This window comes from Juglans microcarpa x Juglans regia, chromosome 4D, assembly GCF_004785595.1.
Source record: "Juglans microcarpa x Juglans regia isolate MS1-56 chromosome 4D, Jm3101_v1.0, whole genome shotgun sequence".
Classification (NCBI taxonomy): Eukaryota; Viridiplantae; Streptophyta; class Magnoliopsida; order Fagales; family Juglandaceae; genus Juglans; species Juglans microcarpa x Juglans regia.
In genome coordinates, this window is record NC_054600.1 from 24,840,067 (window position 1) to 24,860,390 (window position 20,324).

At 35.0% G+C, this 20,324-nt stretch overlaps 2 protein-coding genes across 2 annotated transcripts; both read right to left on the reverse strand.

Annotated features, from left to right (window-relative positions):
• Positions 1-8,008: 8,008 nt before the first annotated feature.
• Positions 8,009-10,312, reverse strand: LOC121260529 (polygalacturonase At1g48100-like). Its single transcript, XM_041162442.1, has 6 exons — positions 9,625-10,312; positions 9,354-9,521; positions 9,219-9,263; positions 8,921-9,128; positions 8,748-8,829; positions 8,009-8,651 (listed from the first exon to the last, which is right to left on the reverse strand). The coding sequence occupies exons 1-6, from the start codon at positions 10,009-10,011 to the stop codon at positions 8,150-8,152; spliced, it is 1,392 nt and encodes a 463-aa protein (XP_041018376.1). The 5' UTR covers positions 10,012-10,312; the 3' UTR covers positions 8,009-8,149.
• Positions 10,313-13,037: 2,725 nt separating this feature from the next.
• LOC121260531 (glycogen synthase kinase-3 homolog MsK-3-like) lies at positions 13,038-19,159 on the reverse strand. The gene is made up of 13 exons (XM_041162443.1): positions 19,005-19,159; positions 16,802-16,973; positions 16,594-16,686; positions 16,433-16,492; positions 15,946-16,218; positions 15,677-15,751; positions 14,826-14,882; positions 14,593-14,733; positions 14,451-14,501; positions 14,076-14,171; positions 13,905-13,988; positions 13,506-13,608; positions 13,038-13,427 (listed from the first exon to the last, which is right to left on the reverse strand). The coding sequence occupies exons 2-13, from the start codon at positions 16,892-16,894 to the stop codon at positions 13,342-13,344; spliced, it is 1,212 nt and encodes a 403-aa protein (XP_041018377.1). The 5' UTR covers positions 16,895-16,973; positions 19,005-19,159; the 3' UTR covers positions 13,038-13,341.
• Between the last annotated feature and the right edge of the window lie 1,165 nt (positions 19,160-20,324).

Consider the following 20,324-nt stretch of genomic DNA (forward strand, 5'->3'; position numbering starts at 1 on the left):
AAAATTGTGATTTGTCTTTGATAAGTTCAAAAGTTTATTAAAAAATAAGGAGAGATAAACTCAATTCACAATGAACACATTCATTAAATTTCATAAACTTCTTAGGTTGAGGCTACAAAGAGTATTTAAACCAAAACTCAATTAAAACCCTAGCCAAAATAAAATATTTTCTTCCAAAAATACCCCTGGATGAATAGTATCGCGGCTACAATACTTGTTTAAACTCTAGTTCCTAAAAAATAACTTTTCAAATAAGCCATTGACCAAAATATAAGGCCTTCCCAAAAATCTTAGTTCATAAGAAATAAGACATATGTGGACTAAACATTTTCAAGCCCAATTATTCTATACTAATTGATATAACTAATAAAATAAATCCATTTAATGAAATAAATAAGTTCAAGACCTTCAATCACATAATTATAATAATAGACCCTAATTTATGTTGTACTCTTCTATAGGTTGTATCACATAAATGATCACTGGATCTCCTTCTTTCAAGCCCATCTTGAATATTCGGTTGTTGCTAGACTCGTCATCAAATGGATTATATCAATCTTTGCATTTCTTCCTTGACCTTCTTAACTCTTAATCTTGTAATTGGTCTATCTGAAACTTGCAAAGGATCTTTAAGACTAGGACCACATTATTTCCCATCAAGTTCTAAAATTTAAATATTACAAATTAAATGATATGGATGATGTGCTCTACACACCAATATAAGAATAAAATAACTTATTTAAAAAAAGAATGAAATGATCAAACAATTTATATAATACACTAAATGAATATTATCTATTTAAAAAATATTTATTCCTTGTATGGAACAATATGGCTATTGATTTCAAGTAGTAACATCAATCACAATTGTGCCCTGCTTGGAAGGGGTGAAGCTGTGTCACCTTTTCTGTCTAGAGGTGGCAATATGTAATACGATCTGTGAATCCAACACAAATACAATATGAAATTAGCAGGTTTGGATTTGATGTTAATGGGTTCGTGTCAAAACGAGTTGACCCGTTAAGACATGATTGATAAACAGGTAAATAATGAGTTAACCCACTTAATCCGAAATCAACTTGTTTTGATCCGTTTAAGTTTTATTTCAAAGTTATAATTCTATTATTGTTGAGTTGTAATGTTGATATTTCTCAGTATGTTTATATTTTTATTATTGGGATTGTAATTATGTACCTATGCTCATATTTATTATTGTAGGGTTTGTAATATTGATTTTATTATATATTGAAATTTGAAAAATATTGATATTTTTTGTTAGTAAGTAGACTTTTTTTTTTTAAATATATTGTCGCTACTAATAAACATATATTTAAACTTTTATGCAAACTTATGTTAATTAAGTCAAATGGGTCATGCGTGTTCGTTCAACCCATTTACATGAAACGAGATTAAATGATTCGTGTTGTATTGACATATTTTTAATTAATTATTAAACATGCCAAAATGAATGATACAACACTACCCGCTATTTAAATGAGTCAAGTTATAATTGAAAAATATTGATATTTTTTGTTAGTATGTAGTTTTTTTTTAAAGATATTGTAGCTACTAATAAATATATATTTGAACTTTTATGCAAACTTATGTTAATGATCAAGTCAAATGAGTTATGCGTATTAGTTCAACCCATTTACATGAAATGGGATTAAATGAGTTGTGTTGACATATTTTTCAATCATAACTTGACCCATTTAGATAATGGGTAGTGTTGTATCATTCGTTTTTTTTTTTTTTTTAAGATTTTGTGGCTATTAATAAATTTATATTTGAAGTTTTATAAGAACTTATGTTAATCAAGTCAAATGGATTATGCGTGTTAGTTTAATCCATTTACATGAAACGAGATTAAATGAGTCGTGTCGTGTTAATATATTTTTACTTAATTCTTAAACAGGTCAAAACGAATGATACAACGTTTCCCACTATCTAAATAGATTAAGTTATGATTTGAAAGTTTGACACATTTAACTTATTGGGTCGGGTTTGAATTGATCCATATAATTGAATATTTATGACTTAACACGACATGAACATAATGACTCGTAAAGACGAATTATCACCCCTACTCTATCCTATCTGCAGTGGACAATACTCTTGAAAGACTAGCTTTTATGTTACTTTTTCACAAATATATATATATCTTTATCTCTTTCCATTATCGATTGCTTTTAGTTCTCCATCGTCTTCGGTGAGGTCTCCTTCCTCCTTTGTAAGATTCTTTTGCTTTGGAGTTTTAGCGAGAGGTCTTTTCCCTCCAACATGTAAGAAATTACAAATTGAATGGACAATGGTAAGAATTGAGAGGCCAACTTACCTTCTCCTTCTACTTCATTTGATTTAAATAGTACAACATCAATTAATAGAGAAATTACAGCTTTACAAGAGTAAATATGGAAATGTACAAAATGGAAATAAGATTATTTAGTATGATACAAGTGAAAGAGCAAATCAAAGAAACACTGATCACGCTGGTTCTGGAGGAGATTGGGTCCGACAATCATTTTGGAATGTCCAGAAATATCAGCTAATTGACTTGGTCTAACACAACACTCATCTTCCTCCGCGGACCTCTGTTATCTTTATTATTCCATCAATTGTTTTTTGGTAGATGTGAACCACTTTAGCTACTGTTGTGTGTCCTAGAGATTCTGAGTCTTTGCTGCTTGCTTGCATCATCCGAGGTTGCTAACTCTACGAATCCCTACGTTCATACGTGGATTGAAGCTTGCAGACCTCCTCGATCACATGTTTTCTGTTTTAATTCAAACGCAAAAATTTCATTTGAATAAACTATTCTCATTTAGTTAAGAGCCAATTATCTTAGACCTTTGACTCAAACTACAAAACCCTAATAATTTAGGGCAAATGCAACATTTTATTGTAATTCTACCTGCAAATTGTTTTTATTTATTAAAGAAACACTTTAGTAACAAATGAATTATATAAAAATAAATCTATAAAGTAACGTGATTTAATATGATATGTCGGATTGTAAAATTATTTTTATCATAAAATAGATCTAACAGATCATTATATAAAATCACGTCAATTTATAAATTTACTTTTAGTTTATATATTTCTTCATTTATATCTATAGTACTTCTTGATTGATTAATCATTATTCCCAAATTGATTAACTACTTTCGTCGTATTAATATATCCCCTTATGAAAAATGATACATAAGTGTATCATAACTTACATATTTATGTAAAAAGAGAAAAAATTGCTAGAAAAAACTGGAGCTAGGCCTAGCTATCCTGGAGGCCATGTTAGCAGGTACTGATCACAACCATAGGAGTGATATCCGCATATTAATTGTTGCCGTTAAAAGCGTGAGAACGGAAACTCCGTTCCAAAGAAGGACTCTTTTCCTTAATGGGGTCCATTTTTTTACCAAAAAAAAAAACTTACAACAGGCTTGTGCATTTAGAACTTATCTCTAGTATTACTCTCGTCTTTTCTCATTGAAACTTTGTCTGCATTAGTGGCTTTCTTTTTCTTTTTTCCAAGGATTGAGATTTTTCATTTTTTCTCATGTTTATATTTTAGTTTGTGTTCGATGGATGCTGAACATATATCACAGATATGGCTTAAAAGATTAATAAACATAAAGATTGAGCAGCTGAAAGTCTCCCTGTTTCTTCTTTGGGCCGAGCATGCCATGAGGTTTAAGCCCAATAACATAAAAACCAATATATTGATGGGCCTCTTACCTAAATTAATGACTAACCTTGAAAATATGATTACTTTTATGAGTTTATTTTGGAATCGTGCTAATGTCCGTTAATTTAAAACGGTATTAGAGTCGAACAATCTCTAAATTTTAGGAGACAATCAGGGTATTGTACTTCATATTGTTATATTGATTCGAAAACCGACCAGAATGTTAGGAGACAGTTCAACGTTAGAAATATATAATACGATTAAGGGCCTGTTTGGGGTTGCAGTAGGAGTCTTAAAAAATACTTAAATGATCTTAAAATCTCTTTAATAGAAAAATTAGGTTGTTTGGGTGTTATATATTAAAACACTTTTAATCTCAAATGATATTTTTTCTCAAACGTATTTTTCCTGATAATGCGGAACGTAATTAAAAGACTGTCAATAGACAAAAATACCCATATAATTTTTAGATAATTACAACTTTCAAACTTTCAAGGATATAGTCATAATCTTTAAAAATTCAAATAATCGTCATTTCTACCTCATAAAATATTTTTTTTAATTTGTTTCTAAATAAACGTAACGTATTTGAAAGTATTTTAAACATATAGTTACTAAACAGTAAATAAATTTTTAATAGTATAACTTATTACTTAAGTTATAACTTATAAGCGTTATTTCCTACCAAAATTCCAAATATGCACTAAGCGAGGTATCGTAGGTGCTTAACTCTTATTAAAAGATATCTACCTACAGATGGTTGAGCTTATTATAAGCATCTATTCCTTACATATCATCTTCCACAGTTTTAAGCATCCACAGATTTATCTTTAGTTGAGTTCAGAGGCTCAAACTGAGTGGGGATGGAGCAATAGCTTGATTACTGTGGCTGGTGGATTTTTCGGATGAATAATATTATTTAATCCGAATTTGGGTCCTGATGTGCTTTTTACTCATCATAATCAAGGCTTGGACCACTTTCGACCTAACGAAAAGGAGTCAATAGTTTCTGCTCAAGCTTTGTGCACTCTCTACTTTTTTTTGTTCTTTTTGTCTCCCTCTAAAGTTTATTTTCCGTTTGTGCTCTTTCCATGCCGTCTCTTCAGGCATGAGGAACATTTTGTTTATACTTTACATGTCATCCATAGGTAATGTGTTGTGCTATACTAGTGGGTAGATATGAAATCCTCAAAGTAGGCTAGATTCGTTTCTCTCTTTTTTTGGTAAACTTTTTAGGGAGCCTGCCATGCCCATATTCATACGACATTCCCCCAGAACTGGCAGTAAGATCCTCAGACCTTTGCTTTTTACCCTTTTTTGTGTGGGGTGGGGGTGTTTAAACCTTGGAAAGAAAAAACACTTCTTTTGCCTGCCCTGCCCCTCCATCCTCTAACTAGTCAGATTGGATTCGGATTCTTCTGCACTACTAGTCTACTATATATCTTTGCGAGGTGCTTGGTCCCTCACCATATCAGGTGTCAGCAGCTTCTATTCAGACATATCTGTTCCGGGGTTGACAATCAAATTAGAGACAGAATAAAAGAGAAGGAATAAAAGGAAACTAAATATGACACGCTGAATCTTGAATGCAGATTGCTTGAAAAGGGTATGTAATGGACTGGATGAAGAAAGGTCCATACTTTCCCTGCGGGGAAAAAAAAAGAAGTGGCGGGCAGAAAAGCTCAAAAGGTTGCTTGCAGTGTAGGAAAGGGTAGAGGAACCTGATGTTTATGTCTATATGCATAAAGAGTCTTGCAGGAATCCCGGTTTCACTTCCACAAGCTCTCATCTTTTGTAGGTAAAAATCGTTAGGCTAACACTAGTTAATAAAAGAAGTATACTGAAATATACAAGAAGTACGAATAGTTTATTGCCACTGAGACTCTTCTTCTGTGCCTTTGCATATTCTAATATAGAAGGGGGGAGAGAGAGAGAGAGAGAAGTAAAAAAGGGTGAGTTTGGTGGGTGGCAATTGGACTTTAGCTCGTGCACCGACCGGTACCTTTTCAGAGCACCAAAGTCTGTCTATACCCTACTCTTCATGCTCCATAGAAATCCTGATTCATGATTATTGTAGCCGCTACGCGTGCAAGAGAGAGAGAGTTAATCCCTCCACTTCAGCACCTCCATGTGGAAGTTTGTGCTGTGGTGACAAATTCACTTGGAAAACAGTCACTCTCAAATTATTCTGTAATTATGATTCTCTTTCTGTTGTGGATCTTCGCCCGCCTTTGAAACTACATTTGTTTATTTAGTTTTCATTTCTCAACCACCCTTAAACAAACAAATTAAAATGACATGGTAAATCAAGTAGGAGAAGGGTAAAGGGTATGCTAAATTATCACTGAGCTTGCTGTATATATCACTAACTAGGTAGCTTCTCCGCAACATACAACTTTATTCAGCATATAATTTAGTTGAATAATCGACATCCTCAGTGAGTATATCAGTTAGCTGCTTATGTAGACCATATAGATCTAAACTTAATTTGGCTAGCATGCGTGAATCTTTTCACATTGGAAATGATTGCCGGGTTTAGCACTCTTTTAAGAAGGTTTAGTGGATCCATGTTTAGAAAGATCAGTCTGTACCAGTGATATGATACAATTGAAAGGGACAAAAAGGGTTAAATTAATCATCACACTATACAAATTATCATATGCAAACATATCTTTGGCAAATTCTTTCACAGCAGGGTTGCAAATTGTTCTATTCCTCAAAAAAAAAAAAGAGTTAAGGTTGATGCCTCGTTCAGCATGCTTAATGATGTGTTTGTCACCTTGTAGTCATATTCATGCATACTTGCAAAGTGTGTAGTGATACAAGAAAGGGGTAGAGATATAATTCAGATCACCTTGGCTACAAATAACCACAAATTATTGCCTTTATTATTATTATTATTATTATTATTTTAATGAAAACAGACTCGTTTCATTAATAAACCGAAGTTACAATTGTAACTTATCAATATATGGAAAAATCCTGACAATAAGCCAAACTACGCATCAACTCTGGGCTTCCCTACATACAAATTCTTTTGTGGCGGACATTGTCTTAACTTCTCAATAAACTCTTTCCTAACAGAGAAAGCGCTCTGTAAACAGAGCTTGAAGGCTCATCTATCCTCTAGAGAGGAAAAGTATGAGACCCTGCTATAGACACTAAATCCAATAGCCAATTTCTATTTTATTAAACACTAAAATAACAAAACAATTCAAATAAAACATATTAACAACTAACAACTAAACTATAGAACCACAAGCACCGGTGTGACTCCTGACGTCACGCCCACACCGCAAGCATCGACATCTCGAGCCCTGATGGCACGAGCACCCAGCTCACGCATGGACACAAACAGCCTCCACTAAGCAGGTAGCACCTACGCGCAAGCACTGGTCGTACGATATCACCAGCTGTAACATCGCCCACCACTCTCGAATAGCTCTTACCTCAAATTGCGTTCAATCCAAAGTCTTAACACCTCACTCGAGTCAACAAAAGAATAGAAGAAAAGAAAAACAAACAACAACAAAACACTAAAATAGAACAACAAAGAAATAGAAAAACAAAAATGGATGAATAGTGCACGATGTGTCGGACTCGGCACTGGTCATTGGGGAGGAAAGCCGACGGTCAATCTTGGAAGCCCCGGAGTTAGGGAGTCTAGAGAAGCCGAGTTTGGCATCGGCAGAGGGCTCCGCGATGACACTTGATGGGCACGTGTCGATGAGATTGTCCCGCGCATGCGGGCTACGCTCCACTCTGATGAACGTCGTATTTGGTGGTCTTGAAGATCGGCGGCTGGGTATCATCTCGGTGGGGCGCGTGTAAAAGAAGGACGGCTGGAAAGACCCGAATGACGATTATTCCTTATTTGGCTTGAAAAATACAAAAACAAAATCAAAAAACACTACATAGAAAATAAAATAGACACAGGAGAAGGGGAGGGAGAAAGAGGGGGAGGAGCCGAAGCTCCCACCCCCTTTCGTTTGATCTGAAGTTTGAGATGGTTTAGAGAGAAGGAAGAGGATTTTTCTAGAAAGAAAAGAGTGGCGTTTTCCTGATGTTACAAATTACTGCCCTTTGGTGTGCCGCTGCATGTTCAAAATTATTAATACATTACTAAATGTTGCCTGAGTTTACTTTCTAGCAGGAAAGTGAATATATGTTCATCCCACAGCGAGGAGTTGGTCAGGATGCGACGATATTCATATTTCTGGAGGCAATTTGATTATCTTCTTTGGTTCAGAAATCCAATTATATAGGTATCGATCAGAAAAATATTGAATCCTTGTCGAAACTTGCTTATGGAGTAAAAAGCATATTTCATATTCATATATAGGGAGAAGCATAAAAACTCCACTCCTCAGCACAACCATAGGATATTAGGCATCAAGATAAATCCATGATTCCTCTTTCAATTATGTACATACATAATACATGGATATGAGCTATAGATGAGTCTCAGCAATAGCCTATGTCGTTGTCCAAGAGGGATCGAGGCATGCCCTCCAACAAGCATGAGACTGGGGGAATTGTTAGTGTTTGCAGATCTCCATAAGCATTGCAACAGAAGGGGTCTAATACCAAATCTCCTTGAGCAGGAAGAAGCTCAACATCTGAGAGCGTTAAGTTGGTGCATGGGACAGAATCACTGCAGGCAAAATGCATTGGTGGGCTTCGAATATCGTAGGTTCCCTTTATGTTTGAGTATAGTATATCTGACACAAAAACTGCTGATGTTTGGTTTGTGCACTTCTTGCTAAGGCAGTAGAATTGATCAACTATAATGGGGTTCCGGACATTATCCATATGAATATTACTGAATGTTAATCCTGATACTGCTCCTGATCCACCTTGCCAGGTCTTGATCCTAACTCCGTTAGCCGACACTTTAATAACAGAGTCACTAACTGTAATATTGGAAACACAGGCACGCGAGTTGTGATTGCCTAGACTCCCAATGCTGAGTGGAAGGCAAAATGAAAGAGATTCAAACAGGATAAGTTTTTGTTCGCAAGTAACAGAAAACTTCTGGTTTAGAAATTCTATAATAGAGTACCTGATTCCATGTCCAGGTCCACATGTTATGTTCCTTATGTCTACGTTATGGCAACCCGACCCAATTGAGACACAATCATCCCCTACAATATAAATCAGCAGAGAATTAGCTTAGTGGCCCTTTGAGGATAGAAAATGGAGAGAATAAGAAGATTTTTGAGGTTTTTGGTTAACCATTGGAAACTACTGAATTATATATTCTGACATCATTTGTGTTCTCTATGTGAATCCCATCAGTATTGGGACTTGAGGCAGGTGCTGTTATGTAAATTGATTCAATATGGACATCTCTGCAACTATCAAATCTGAAGTGGAACTGGGGGCTGTTCTTGATTCTAAGCCCTAGCACGCTCAGGTTTGAGCTCATGAAGAATCTTATAGCCTGCATCATAAAATTTAGAATGATATTCATACAGTGGTTTTCAGTAGTATAAAGTCAAAAGAAGGCATTGAGGCAGTGCGTGCAACTTACAATTGGGCTATCGCATGGTCCAGGCATTGTTGCTCCATTAATCCCCTGTGCCATTGGATATAGGTAATTAACAATTATACTAATCAAAAAAATATAATAACAATCCAGTCATATTAAAGATAAAGTACACAATACCTTGTGAGGTTTACAAGGAAGATTCCACCATTTTTCTCCTCTGCCATCTATTACCCCACCTCCTTGTAGTGACATTTCAGTAATTCTGTAAAAGACCAGCCATTGCCGCCTACTGTTGTTCTTTGGCCAGGAATCAGGTCCATCCGGGGGAATAAGAGTTCCTTCAACCTTCTCAGTGACCCAAAATGAACCCAGTTACTAAAAAGAGTCAGTTCATTTGACCTTAAAAGGTATAAAAGAGATTCAAACTGGCCCAGAAGGAGCTCACTACCTGAAAGACTAAGCCACCTTGGCAAGGACCTGTGAAAATTGTTGACTGAATCATGAAGGAGAAACCGTAGGGAACAAGGATAACTGCCGAACCACTTTGACATGCCGTGTCCCATGCCATCTTGAATGCTTCTGTATCATCTGCTATTCCATCCCCAACAGCACCAAAGTTTCGAACATCATATAAACCAGTATAATTGTAGGGACTCCCACCATTAGGTGGGTCAGCAGGCTGAGGAGAAGGAGAAGGAGGTTGTGAAATGCTGGCTGATTTGTGAGTGTGAGTATGCTTGTGTTTTGTATGGTTATGCTTTCTACCTTGGGTGGAAATAAAGAAGCAAACAAAAGAAATGCAGAATATAAGTAATGACAAACGAGAATACTTCATTTTGAGCTTAATTTAGTTCAAGCCTGGAATGATTGGGGAGAACCAGTGTACAACTGGTTTCTCACTTGCTGGAACTCAGAAGAATTAGCTTAAATGGATTTGTAAGAATCAATGACTAGATGAAAAGACTTCGTTAGGGTGAATGCACCCAAGTTATGGGAAGAAGAGAAAGTAGTAGCTTCTTTTGTGTAGGTGACCACCACTTAGTACCAGAACAACTTGCAACAATTTGCACAGAATTAACTAACTGAGTTTGGCATTGGAATGCATGCAGATTCAGAACGGTAGAATTCCTATATATATATATATAATATCTGCTAGTGGGAGGACTTGTAAAATTTTATCTGCACCTCTAGTTTTTTTTAATGGTTCAAGGGGCGGGAACCGACCAATTCCATTTAGGAATTGGCTTTTTCTTGAGAATGTGGAATTGCATAGACTATTCTGGAAAAAGGGAAACGGAACTACGAGGAATCAGATGAGTGGGCAATCGATAGTCCCCCTCCCCATGTTCTTCCCATAACTGTCATTTTCTTTGGTCCAAAAAAATCTAGTTATTGGTGACTTGCACACAAAATGCAGAGAGATTGAACTCATGTGTTGAGTTGTCAATGACAATATTCCATTCCATTCCATCTTAAACTCACCTCAACTGAATTGAACTCAACTGTCTTCTTAAATTGCTGGAAATTAAACGGTCGGTGGATATTTAATGGGTGTAAATTGTTGATTATAAAGCTGCTCATTTTCATCGAGTAGTGGGAATGAAGTAGAAGAACAAGAGCTTTCCATGTTAGTTATGGTACCATGCACGTTGATAAATTAAAAACTTCAATTGTTAGATAATGGTATACGATGTTTAGTTCAACACCATCAGAGTACAAATTAAAGAAAGGCTTCATTTTTCTGGGTTTCTTTATGTGATATGTCACACAGAAGCTGAGACATCTTACTAACAGATTATTTAGTTTTTTTATTTGTACCGCGTATTTGAGAACAAAGTTTCAATTAATTCTAGAGGTGCATAGGCCCTGGCAAGAAGTTTCTCATAAGTTCATCTCGACTTATCCCAGAGATTAAATAATATGGAGATGAGCCTAGGTTCGCGTATTTAGCAGCTAAACAGTACATCTGTGTCATTCTAGATAGTGGATGAACTTGATTATTTCTATTCGAACTTGATTATTGCTTCCTGATTCATCATGGTGGACTAGTGGAGCTTGACTAAAACATATAGCATGACATAAATAGACGAATAAACTAAACATTATCTTCTACCAACTAGGCCGAAAGTAAAATGGTTATGTTCTTGTTACATGGCTTGTCCACTAAGAGCTCTTTAATACCTAGACTTATAGAGGATGTACTCCCATATCAATGCTATTCTATCTGGTCAGGGTTTCTTATTTCACCGATAGCCATTCATGTTCTGTGTGATGTTCTTTATCATAGAGGCAACAGACCTATGCCTCAACATGATTTCCATTATATTAATCATTATCTGAAGCTTTTGGTTGCTGCTCTTCTCCAACGCTCAGTAGAACAGAATGCATGTTCTCTTCACTTACCTAGGTTGGGTTTGATTACTTTGAAATAGACCATGCATGTGGTTGTACTTTATTCACACTAGTTAATAGAAAATGTGTGGGAATAATTAAAGTTATTTAATGCAAAATTTATTAGTTGTTGGCATTCAAGATTAAAATGGTCAAAGTATCAATACAAGCTATTTTCTGTATAATCTTCTACATATGTTTGGTAATTAAATATGAAGAAACCCGTGGAATGCAAAGAACCGTATTCGACGAATAAAGTTTTAATTAGATAAAAGAACAAATTAATTCATGTCTAAATGAGAAGGATAACTGACTAGCTTATGGTGATCCTCACATGCATTCCAGACAATTACTAAGACAAATGAACAGAAGACCTTTAAGCTTCCATGCATTTAAGAGAACTACTAACACAAGTATAAGTATGTAGACTATTAAACTTCAGAAATTTGTGAGCTGGGAAGGATCCTATGGTTTAATAAGAGTAAAGTTCTTCCGTACTTCCAATATTATAGATAAGAAGTATACAGACGATCCAGAACAGTAGTAAGCGGTATTGTAGTAGCTATGGTTCTGTAAGATAAAACTCAAAAGATTTTCAGGATTTATTTTCCACGAGGAAAGCATAATTGTTGGATAAAGTAAAGCTGGGTTATGCCAGCAGCATGGTTTCTAATTGCTTTAAACCTGACGATCATAGTTTCCGATGTTCATATTAAGTTCCCACGGCGTATTTTTCACCGAGGATTCCACCTTACCGTCACCAAATTACAACTCAAGTAGTAAAGAGTATGAGAAATGTTTTAGTCACAAAGAGATCTCACGAATTGGTGTGGCTTGATGCTGCATGTTAGATTGTAAAACTAGTTTTATTGTATAATGAAACTTTCATTTATGAGTTTAATTTTATAAAATTTCTTTGTGGCTGTCTCAAAAAAAATATTGAAGGAAAGACAAGGTAGGCTACGTCAAAGCTAGCCAATTTTGACTGGCTAGTAAGAAAAGGCAGGCCTCTAGTTTTGAGGGTCTAAAACTCCTCGGTCCTCAATTACCAAGCCCACTTTTTCAACCTACAAATTTGAAAAAGTTCCTTATGGCAGCCTCCGCACACATCCTCGTTTTTAAGTGCCACTGTCTAAAGTCATGGAGACCTGAGCCATCCATCTGTATGCATTTGTTGATTCATAGTCACATGCATATCTGAAACCAATCACTGCATCCCGCATTCATGTAAGAGGGACACAGTTACCTCCAGAGAACACAAACCCTTCTCCAAAGAAATCTCAAATTCTTTGGTCATTTAAGAACCATATCTGATCTATGTTAGTACCAAACTTAAGTCATGATAATATACCAAGTTTTTAGCATCTGTATTGCAGTCACCACCAATATGTCAAGCATTGGGATCAATTCTATCCAACTTGTCTATGATGCTGCACAAAATTCAGTCAGTAATTACATTTTGAAGTAACAGATAAGTAATGGTAACAGACTCTAGTTTCAAGAGAAATTCTTTGGCATCTACAACATTTTAAAATACGTAATCAGTTAATAATTTACATGTCAGCATAACTACAAGCATACCGGCAGAACCTTCTCATTCTCCATTATAGAAGCAAGGCGGAAGAAGACAGATGTGAAAAAACAGGGCACAAATCAACATTGGAACAAAATAAACACAAGAATCATATGATCACTTTATAATTGGCCTCTAGCTATAAATTTCCACAGCAGACTGTATTTTCCTTGCCGGGAGTAGATATCAACAGATTTGACCTCATGATGACCCAAAGAAGGTGCAGTTCTTTCTTGCGTGCTTTGGAATCAATTTGACCACCATCTCTGCTGGCACTTCCTTTAGTTCTGATCAAGAAGTACGACCACATCAACATACAGTTGGGAATTGCTTGGAAAAATTAAAAAGTATAATATGGCCTTTACCATGGGACTTGAAGTTGAATAGAGGGGGAAAGGGGCGTCCATTTGGCAGGCAGGTGCTAGGATCACGAAGCTCATCAAAGAAAGGATGAACCAAAGTCTCCAGCTGGTTGCAAATAACCAGAATTAACCATAAATTTCAAGTTAAAAAAAAAAAAAAAAAAAAAAAAAAAATCTTGATCAGCGCTATTTACTGTATAAGTAGCCATCTAGCTAAAACATACCCAGCCCACTCCTTCTACACAAGCACTAAATGATACTCGTGAATTTTAAAAAACAAGGATTTAAAATACAAAGTTTGATTCTTGTTGATAGAAAGAAGTAAAAACAACTTATAAAAAGAAAGTAAGAAAAACAAGAGAAAAAAAAATATATACAGCTTGTTCAAAGTTTTGAACTCACAGCTGTACTTCGGAGATTTGGAGAGTACTGAAGTAGTCTTGAGACAAGATCGACAGCTTCAGGAGGGACACGCTTGTTGAATATCTGAGGATCCATGAGTGTGGATGAATTTACCATTAGATATGTTCTTAGAAAATAGAGAAACCTCATGTGAAGTAATAGCACTCTTACCTTGTACCATGGGTAAGCTTTAATTTGAGGGAACTTAAACTCGGTGTAGTTAGGATTCATGCACTTAATTTCCTCTCTTGTTGGGGTACCTAAAACCTGCATGGGAACACATAAAACTATTAGAAGAAAAGGGTACACATGGCCACATGAGAAAGGAAAGGAATGGAAAAAAAAAAGTAGGTATTCAATGTGAAGGAATTCACACTTTTTCTGGAGTCTAAATTACTTGTAAAAACTTGACATTGGGATTTGAAATCATCAGTATGTCTCAATATCAATCCATAACATTATCAGAAATCTTATGAGATACCAAGTTATGTCTACTGAAAGATATCAGAAAGCATTTACTAGCAAATTTATTTCAGAGTATTTCACCTTAATTATTTCCACAAGCTGGTCTACTGCACGCTCACCAGAAAAGAGAGGCTGGCATCAAGAGATACTTTTTTTAGCAGGTAAGTAGAGAAGAAGTAGAAAAACACTGTAACAATCAACCACATAAAAATATGCTACCTACCTCTCCAAGCAATAATTCAGCTAGAACACAGCCAGCAGACCACATGTCTATGGCTGTGTTGTACTGAGTTGCACCAAATATCAGTTCAGGCGCTCGGTAGTACCTGGAACAGATGTAAGATATATTTGTCTCCCCTGTTACCTGTCAGAAATAAATCCAAGTTACTATAAAAATCATAAGGAGATGAACCTAAAAATGTGTTCTAAATAATAAAACAATACAGAGAAACAGACCAAGGCTTTTGCACTTCCGAAGTCACAGAGTTTAACTTGGTGGGTATGTGGATTGACCTGACATAAAGAATAGTTAGAAAAAAAGAGAGTTGATGCATATATATTTCTTTAAATCTTTTGATAAGTAATCAAGGATTTTATTAAAAAATGCATGAGGTATAGCCCAATTATACAGGATTATACAAGAGTAACACCTAATTAGAAATAGAAAAAGATAAGAGAAAATTATGGAAACTCAGCCTGTTAAAATCTAAAAGAGTAGATACATAAAACTAAAAAAATGACTCAGCAGGAAAACATTATAACCTAAAAGAATCCCAAGGCTAACAACTTGAAACCGTTATTTAAGAAGCAGGGCATTAAATAATTTCTATAAGAACCAAAAGAAAAGTTACTGAGAAGGCAGCAACTCATATAGGAGAGAACAGCTATAACCTCATTACATAAAATATTCAAAGTTCATTGCCATTTTCTGCTGGTCTAGATATTTAATGTTTTGTTGCCTTACATGTGTACTCATTAAATAGCTAGACTAGATCAAACACAGTAAATTAATACATATTGTTTGTTAAAATTTTTGTTTATTAAAACATGATTTTACTATAATAAAATAAGTTTTCATATAGTGTAATGTTTCATAAATGTACAAAATTATTGCACTCCACATTTGATAATGAAACATGCCTTAGTCCTAATACCTTTTAGTCTTCCAGATTAGATGACCCAAGATCAGTTAGATTTACTACTTACAAATGCAATATAGACCATACAAATAGTTGCCAGATTGGCATATGCATATACAAATGATTCACCAATGCCCAACAGATGAAAAGGAAAAACATTGAACACACCAGTAGATTTTGAGGCTTTACATCCCTGTGACAGACTCCAACACAATTATGAATGTATGCAAGCGCCCTACATATCTGCAGGAAAATATGGGGGAATCTGATGTGAGATCCAGAAGTTAGAGAGGACTGCTGATTAGCATATGATAATATAAATTATAATTAAGGATTAGAAAACCTAATCCATGAACACGAGCATGCCGGGACATGTACTACACTACAATTAACAACACCTCAAACAGGTAGATTCAGGATACATACACAACATATACCTGGTAAAAGTAAACTTTTACGTATATCAATGGCATCCTATGATGCATCTTATTGTAGTTTCTGATCACCCGATAGACAGTCTCAGGTACATACTCCAGCACAAGGTTTAGATAGAGCTCATCCTTTTCGGTTTTTGACAAGAAGCTGTGCTTCAAGCACACAACATTGGGGTGGTCTAGAAATCTCATGATCTGTAACTCCCGATTCTTGTACCTCTTGTCTTGAAGAACCTTTTTTATGGCAACAGTTTCACCAGTCTCTAAGCACTTTGCCTGCATATTAACCACATCAAATGCACAAAACACCGTTTAGTGCATTGTACCAATCTTCCACAGATTCACAAAATCTGAACTCACTTGACCACATCCATGATCAGATCTTGAGCACTACTTGTTGTTTTTTTTAGAATAAACTTGAGCACTACTTGTTTAATCCAACCACAAGCATGCAATTGTAAGTCTAATTATATAAAATAAAAGAATTTACCTGGAATACTACTCCAAAGGAGCCATTCCCTACAACACGCTCAGCCATGTAGCTTATCGTCTACAAGCATTAAGTCATTAATAGAGCAATCAATCACTGTGAAATGTAAGAAATGAAAAAATATAGTTGTCCAAGAGTAGAATAACATTTCAGAAGCATACCTGTTTTGGCTCGCCATAGTTTCCACTGATAGATGTGACAATTATATGGCCTGCCTCCGTCCCTTTTCCATCAATAACAGTTGTCTCCGTTTCCTGCAAAAATATCAAATACAGCTCTCACATCTAATACTATAAGATCACTCAACTTCAACAAAGAGGGATGATAAAAGGCAGATGAGGAATGTGAAGAAGAATTCGTGCCATATACCTTGTCGCCCCAAATTTTCATGTCATTCATCTTGTCGTGCAACCAATCAACGCCAACTGTATTTCCCCTTGAATCCCTTAACCCAGAAGCCATTATCCCAAAAGAGTAGAGTTCGAGCAAATCACCTTCCAAAATCACCTTCTCAATGCAGTAACATACATTGATATCTTATCTGCAGAAAAAATAAATAAATAAATTATTTATAGTCTCATGAGAAATAAACAATATTACCATACGCGAGTAGAGCATGCATGAGCGCACGCGCGCACACTGTCAAAGAGACAGATGCTCACGGCATGCATGTGAATGGTAACACAATCTCTAACACACAAGCCAATTTATCTTCAGAAAATGACAAAATAGTGATTTCTTCCAAAACATAACCAAGTCCAATGCTTTTGGACTTCGGAATCAACATAATCGGAACCACCTACAGTCCAGAACAAATAGTTCACCATCCAGAAAAACAGAAAAAATACTTGGCTAAATAGAGCCAACCTAACATATTGTTACACTTCGATTGCCAAATTCTAAATTTTCAGAATCGCATGTCTTTAATTCTTATAGCAGATTGGATCTAATAAGTTACAAACAACCAAATTTAAAAGTTCAATTTTTTGTTGAGTAGGGTATAGTAATCCAGATGTAAATTGAGTTTAAGCAAATCACTTGTAAGACTCAAATTGAGTCTGTTGGTAGATGGGGCCTTTAATACTAAAGTATCTACTACTACATTGCTGAGGGGTGGTCATATGAGGGTGTGAACAGAAGATGCCAGCTGAATGATCAATGGTTCAGTACCGAAGGACAGGCTAAGGGCCCCTCTTTATTCTGCTGCTTCAACCTCCAATGCTAATATGCCAGGTACCATTGTCTTTCTGCTTTTCTTTACACTCAATTTATCATGACACGGGAGTCTCCCTTCACACAGCATGCTCCAAATCTTTATTTTCCACTCATGACTGTCCACAGCGGGACATCCCTCCCATTGCATTACCAACAAGGGAAACGACTCCAATCTCTTGGGCTCCTCGGAATTAATGAATCTTAGATGAAGCTTCTTGAAACGGTGTTAAAAACCCAACCATTGATCTAAAAGTCTTACGACTATTAGATACTAATTTGGTTAAACTCTTAACCCTCAGGATCATAATATTCCACCACGCTTTCTAATTCGACATCCGCGACAACCCACTCTATCAACATTGACCCAGTGGTAGCTTTTTCCCTTTTGAAGGCTACACTCATCTGTTAGTATTCAATGACTTAAAACCATGCCCATACATAGTACCAAGGCATTTTAATATAGCCTATAGGTCGCCCCTTCCGTGACTTGAACTAGTGACATGGTCCCAACTCTGATACCAATTGTTAAAGACCCAACCATTGATTCAAAAGTCCGAGGACTGTTAGATATTAATTTGGTTAAGTTTAACCCTCGGGATCATAACAAACAGATTGATCAACCCTAGAAGACTCAATGGCATAAAGGTCTAGCGAATAACCTGATTCAAAGATACAACACGTCTTGGTGGAAGCAATCTCTATCAAAATGGGGGAGAAAAAAAAAATTCAAGGGTCATTCAAAGGTGATAGCACTTTGCTCTAGTCGGGTAACCCATTGGTACTATCTTCAGAGGGATCTAATACAGTAAATTGGTAACTATTCTGAAATTCATACCAATACACACTATAATGAGATGAGATATCCATTCATCAACATGGGAATTCAAGGATTATAATGAGATCACTAGCTTGTCATCGAAATGGGAATTCAAGATTTTTGTTTTCATTTTTACTTTTCATTACCCAAAACATGGTAAAAGGACTCATTATTGATTCTCCTAACAAATGAGTAATATGATAGCTAATCAGGATAACACTATTCTAATAAAAAAAATATAATTTAACACTAAAAAAAATACCACTGCACGTAACAGCCAGAAAGGAAAAACAAATAAATAACGAACTAAAAAGAATAACAAATGATTATAAAGAAAACTCTATATAACAGGAATCAATGCGTTGCCCAGAAGATCAAACGCAGTAAACCTTAAACTCGTCGAAAAAAACATAAAAACAAACATTAAAATCATACTACATGACCCAAAAGGCCAGACACAGCAAACCTTAAACTCATTGAAAATTAAGACCATGAAAACATAGACCAAAAACTATTCCACCGGTCGAGGAATGAACTTACAGAAAAAGGGATTCACGGTGTCGGGAAGCTTAGGGCCGGACTACTGCACTTTGGTTTCTGTTTCTGTGAGAGGAAGACACAGAGAATTGCAGAAGGTTTCGGTGCAAATAGTAGTAACTAGAAGCTTTGTTGCTTTATGGGAATGTTAATAACAGTCAAATACTGGAGCCCAAACATTTATGCGCGTAACAGTAATCTCCTTTCTTACCTTTTGACCGTTCAACCGCGGGCCCCACTCCTCTCCATGGCCTTTTACTTTTTGAAACGCATAAAATAAAATAAATAAAGATTATTGAAAACACTTTCCACTTTCCAGGCAACCGCAACGAAAGAAAAACACTGTTTTCAGATTGAATTCAAGCTCAGTTTGGATATTAGGAAAATAGTTTATGAATATTAATGAAATAGTAGTGTTTAGATATTAAGAGTATTTTAAATAATATGTGAATAGTCATAAATAGCTTGTAAATAGTTTAAAAATATTCAATAGAAATTATGTTTCCAAACAGATAGAATTATTTTATTCTCAAATTGGTGTGTAGAGTATATCATTCACATAACTTAAATGATAATATTTGGTTTGTAAGATTCGAATTTTAAAATTTATATTTTAAATCAAATTATGACATTAAGTATTTTACTAGGTGTGCTCTATACATCATCTTGAGAATAAAATTTTCTTGAATTTAATATATTTTTATTTGAATTATTTTATTATCAAGTTGGTGTATAAAATACACAATTCATATCATTTAAATTGTAAAATTTAATTTGTAAGATTCAGATTTTAAAATTTATCTTTTAAATTAAATTAAGTCATAAAAATATTTTACTAAATATGCTTTATATGCTTAGTTGAAAATATAATTTTCTATTAACGTTGACAAAATTGTCACTAACTAAATAAAAGAATTTTAAAAATGATGTGCTAAAAAAATAAACTCTTTTTCCCGGTGGATTTGTACTTAACAAAATTAGAGATGTAATCGGTCTGGGTCCATTCGATTCATGAATATTTTTTCATTGTATATATATATATGGTCAATGAAATTAAGTAATTTTTTTAACATTTTATATATAATTAATGAATATTAAATAATTTCATTTTATATATGATTTATAGTGATTTACTGGATGAAAATTATATAATTAACTTATAAATACTATATAAAATAATATATTATGTATAAAAATATTTAAATATATATCTATATTCATTCGATCGATTTCGATCTAATCCGATCTAATCTAATCCGATCTGATCTATCCCATTCGATCCTCTTACCACCCTAAAATGGTGGTTTTATATAAATAATGGTT

What these genes read in the sequence shown, in the direction of transcription:
- LOC121260531 (XM_041162443.1), bottom strand. Translation starts at nt 16,894, where the DNA reads ATGGCTTCTGGGTTAAGGGATTCAAGGGGAAATACAGTTGGCGTTGAT. An exon ending in TAAAGCCTCAAAATCTACTG is followed by an intron (nt 14,883 to 15,676) that starts GTGTGTTCAATG and finishes TCTTTATGTCAG; the next exon opens with GTCAATCCACATACCCACCA. An exon ending in CAAATCTCCGAAGTACAGCT is followed by an intron (nt 13,609 to 13,904) that starts GTGAGTTCAAAA and finishes ATTTGCAACCAG; the next exon opens with CTGGAGACTTTGGTTCATCC.
- LOC121260529 (XM_041162442.1), bottom strand. Translation starts at nt 10,011, where the DNA reads ATGAAGTATTCTCGTTTGTCATTACTTATATTCTGCATTTCTTTTGTT. An exon ending in GACCATGCGATAGCCCAATT is followed by an intron (nt 9,129 to 9,218) that starts GTAAGTTGCACG and finishes TTTATGATGCAG; the next exon opens with GCTATAAGATTCTTCATGAG. An exon ending in GGACCTGGACATGGAATCAG is followed by an intron (nt 8,652 to 8,747) that starts GTACTCTATTAT and finishes CCTTCCACTCAG; the next exon opens with CATTGGGAGTCTAGGCAATC.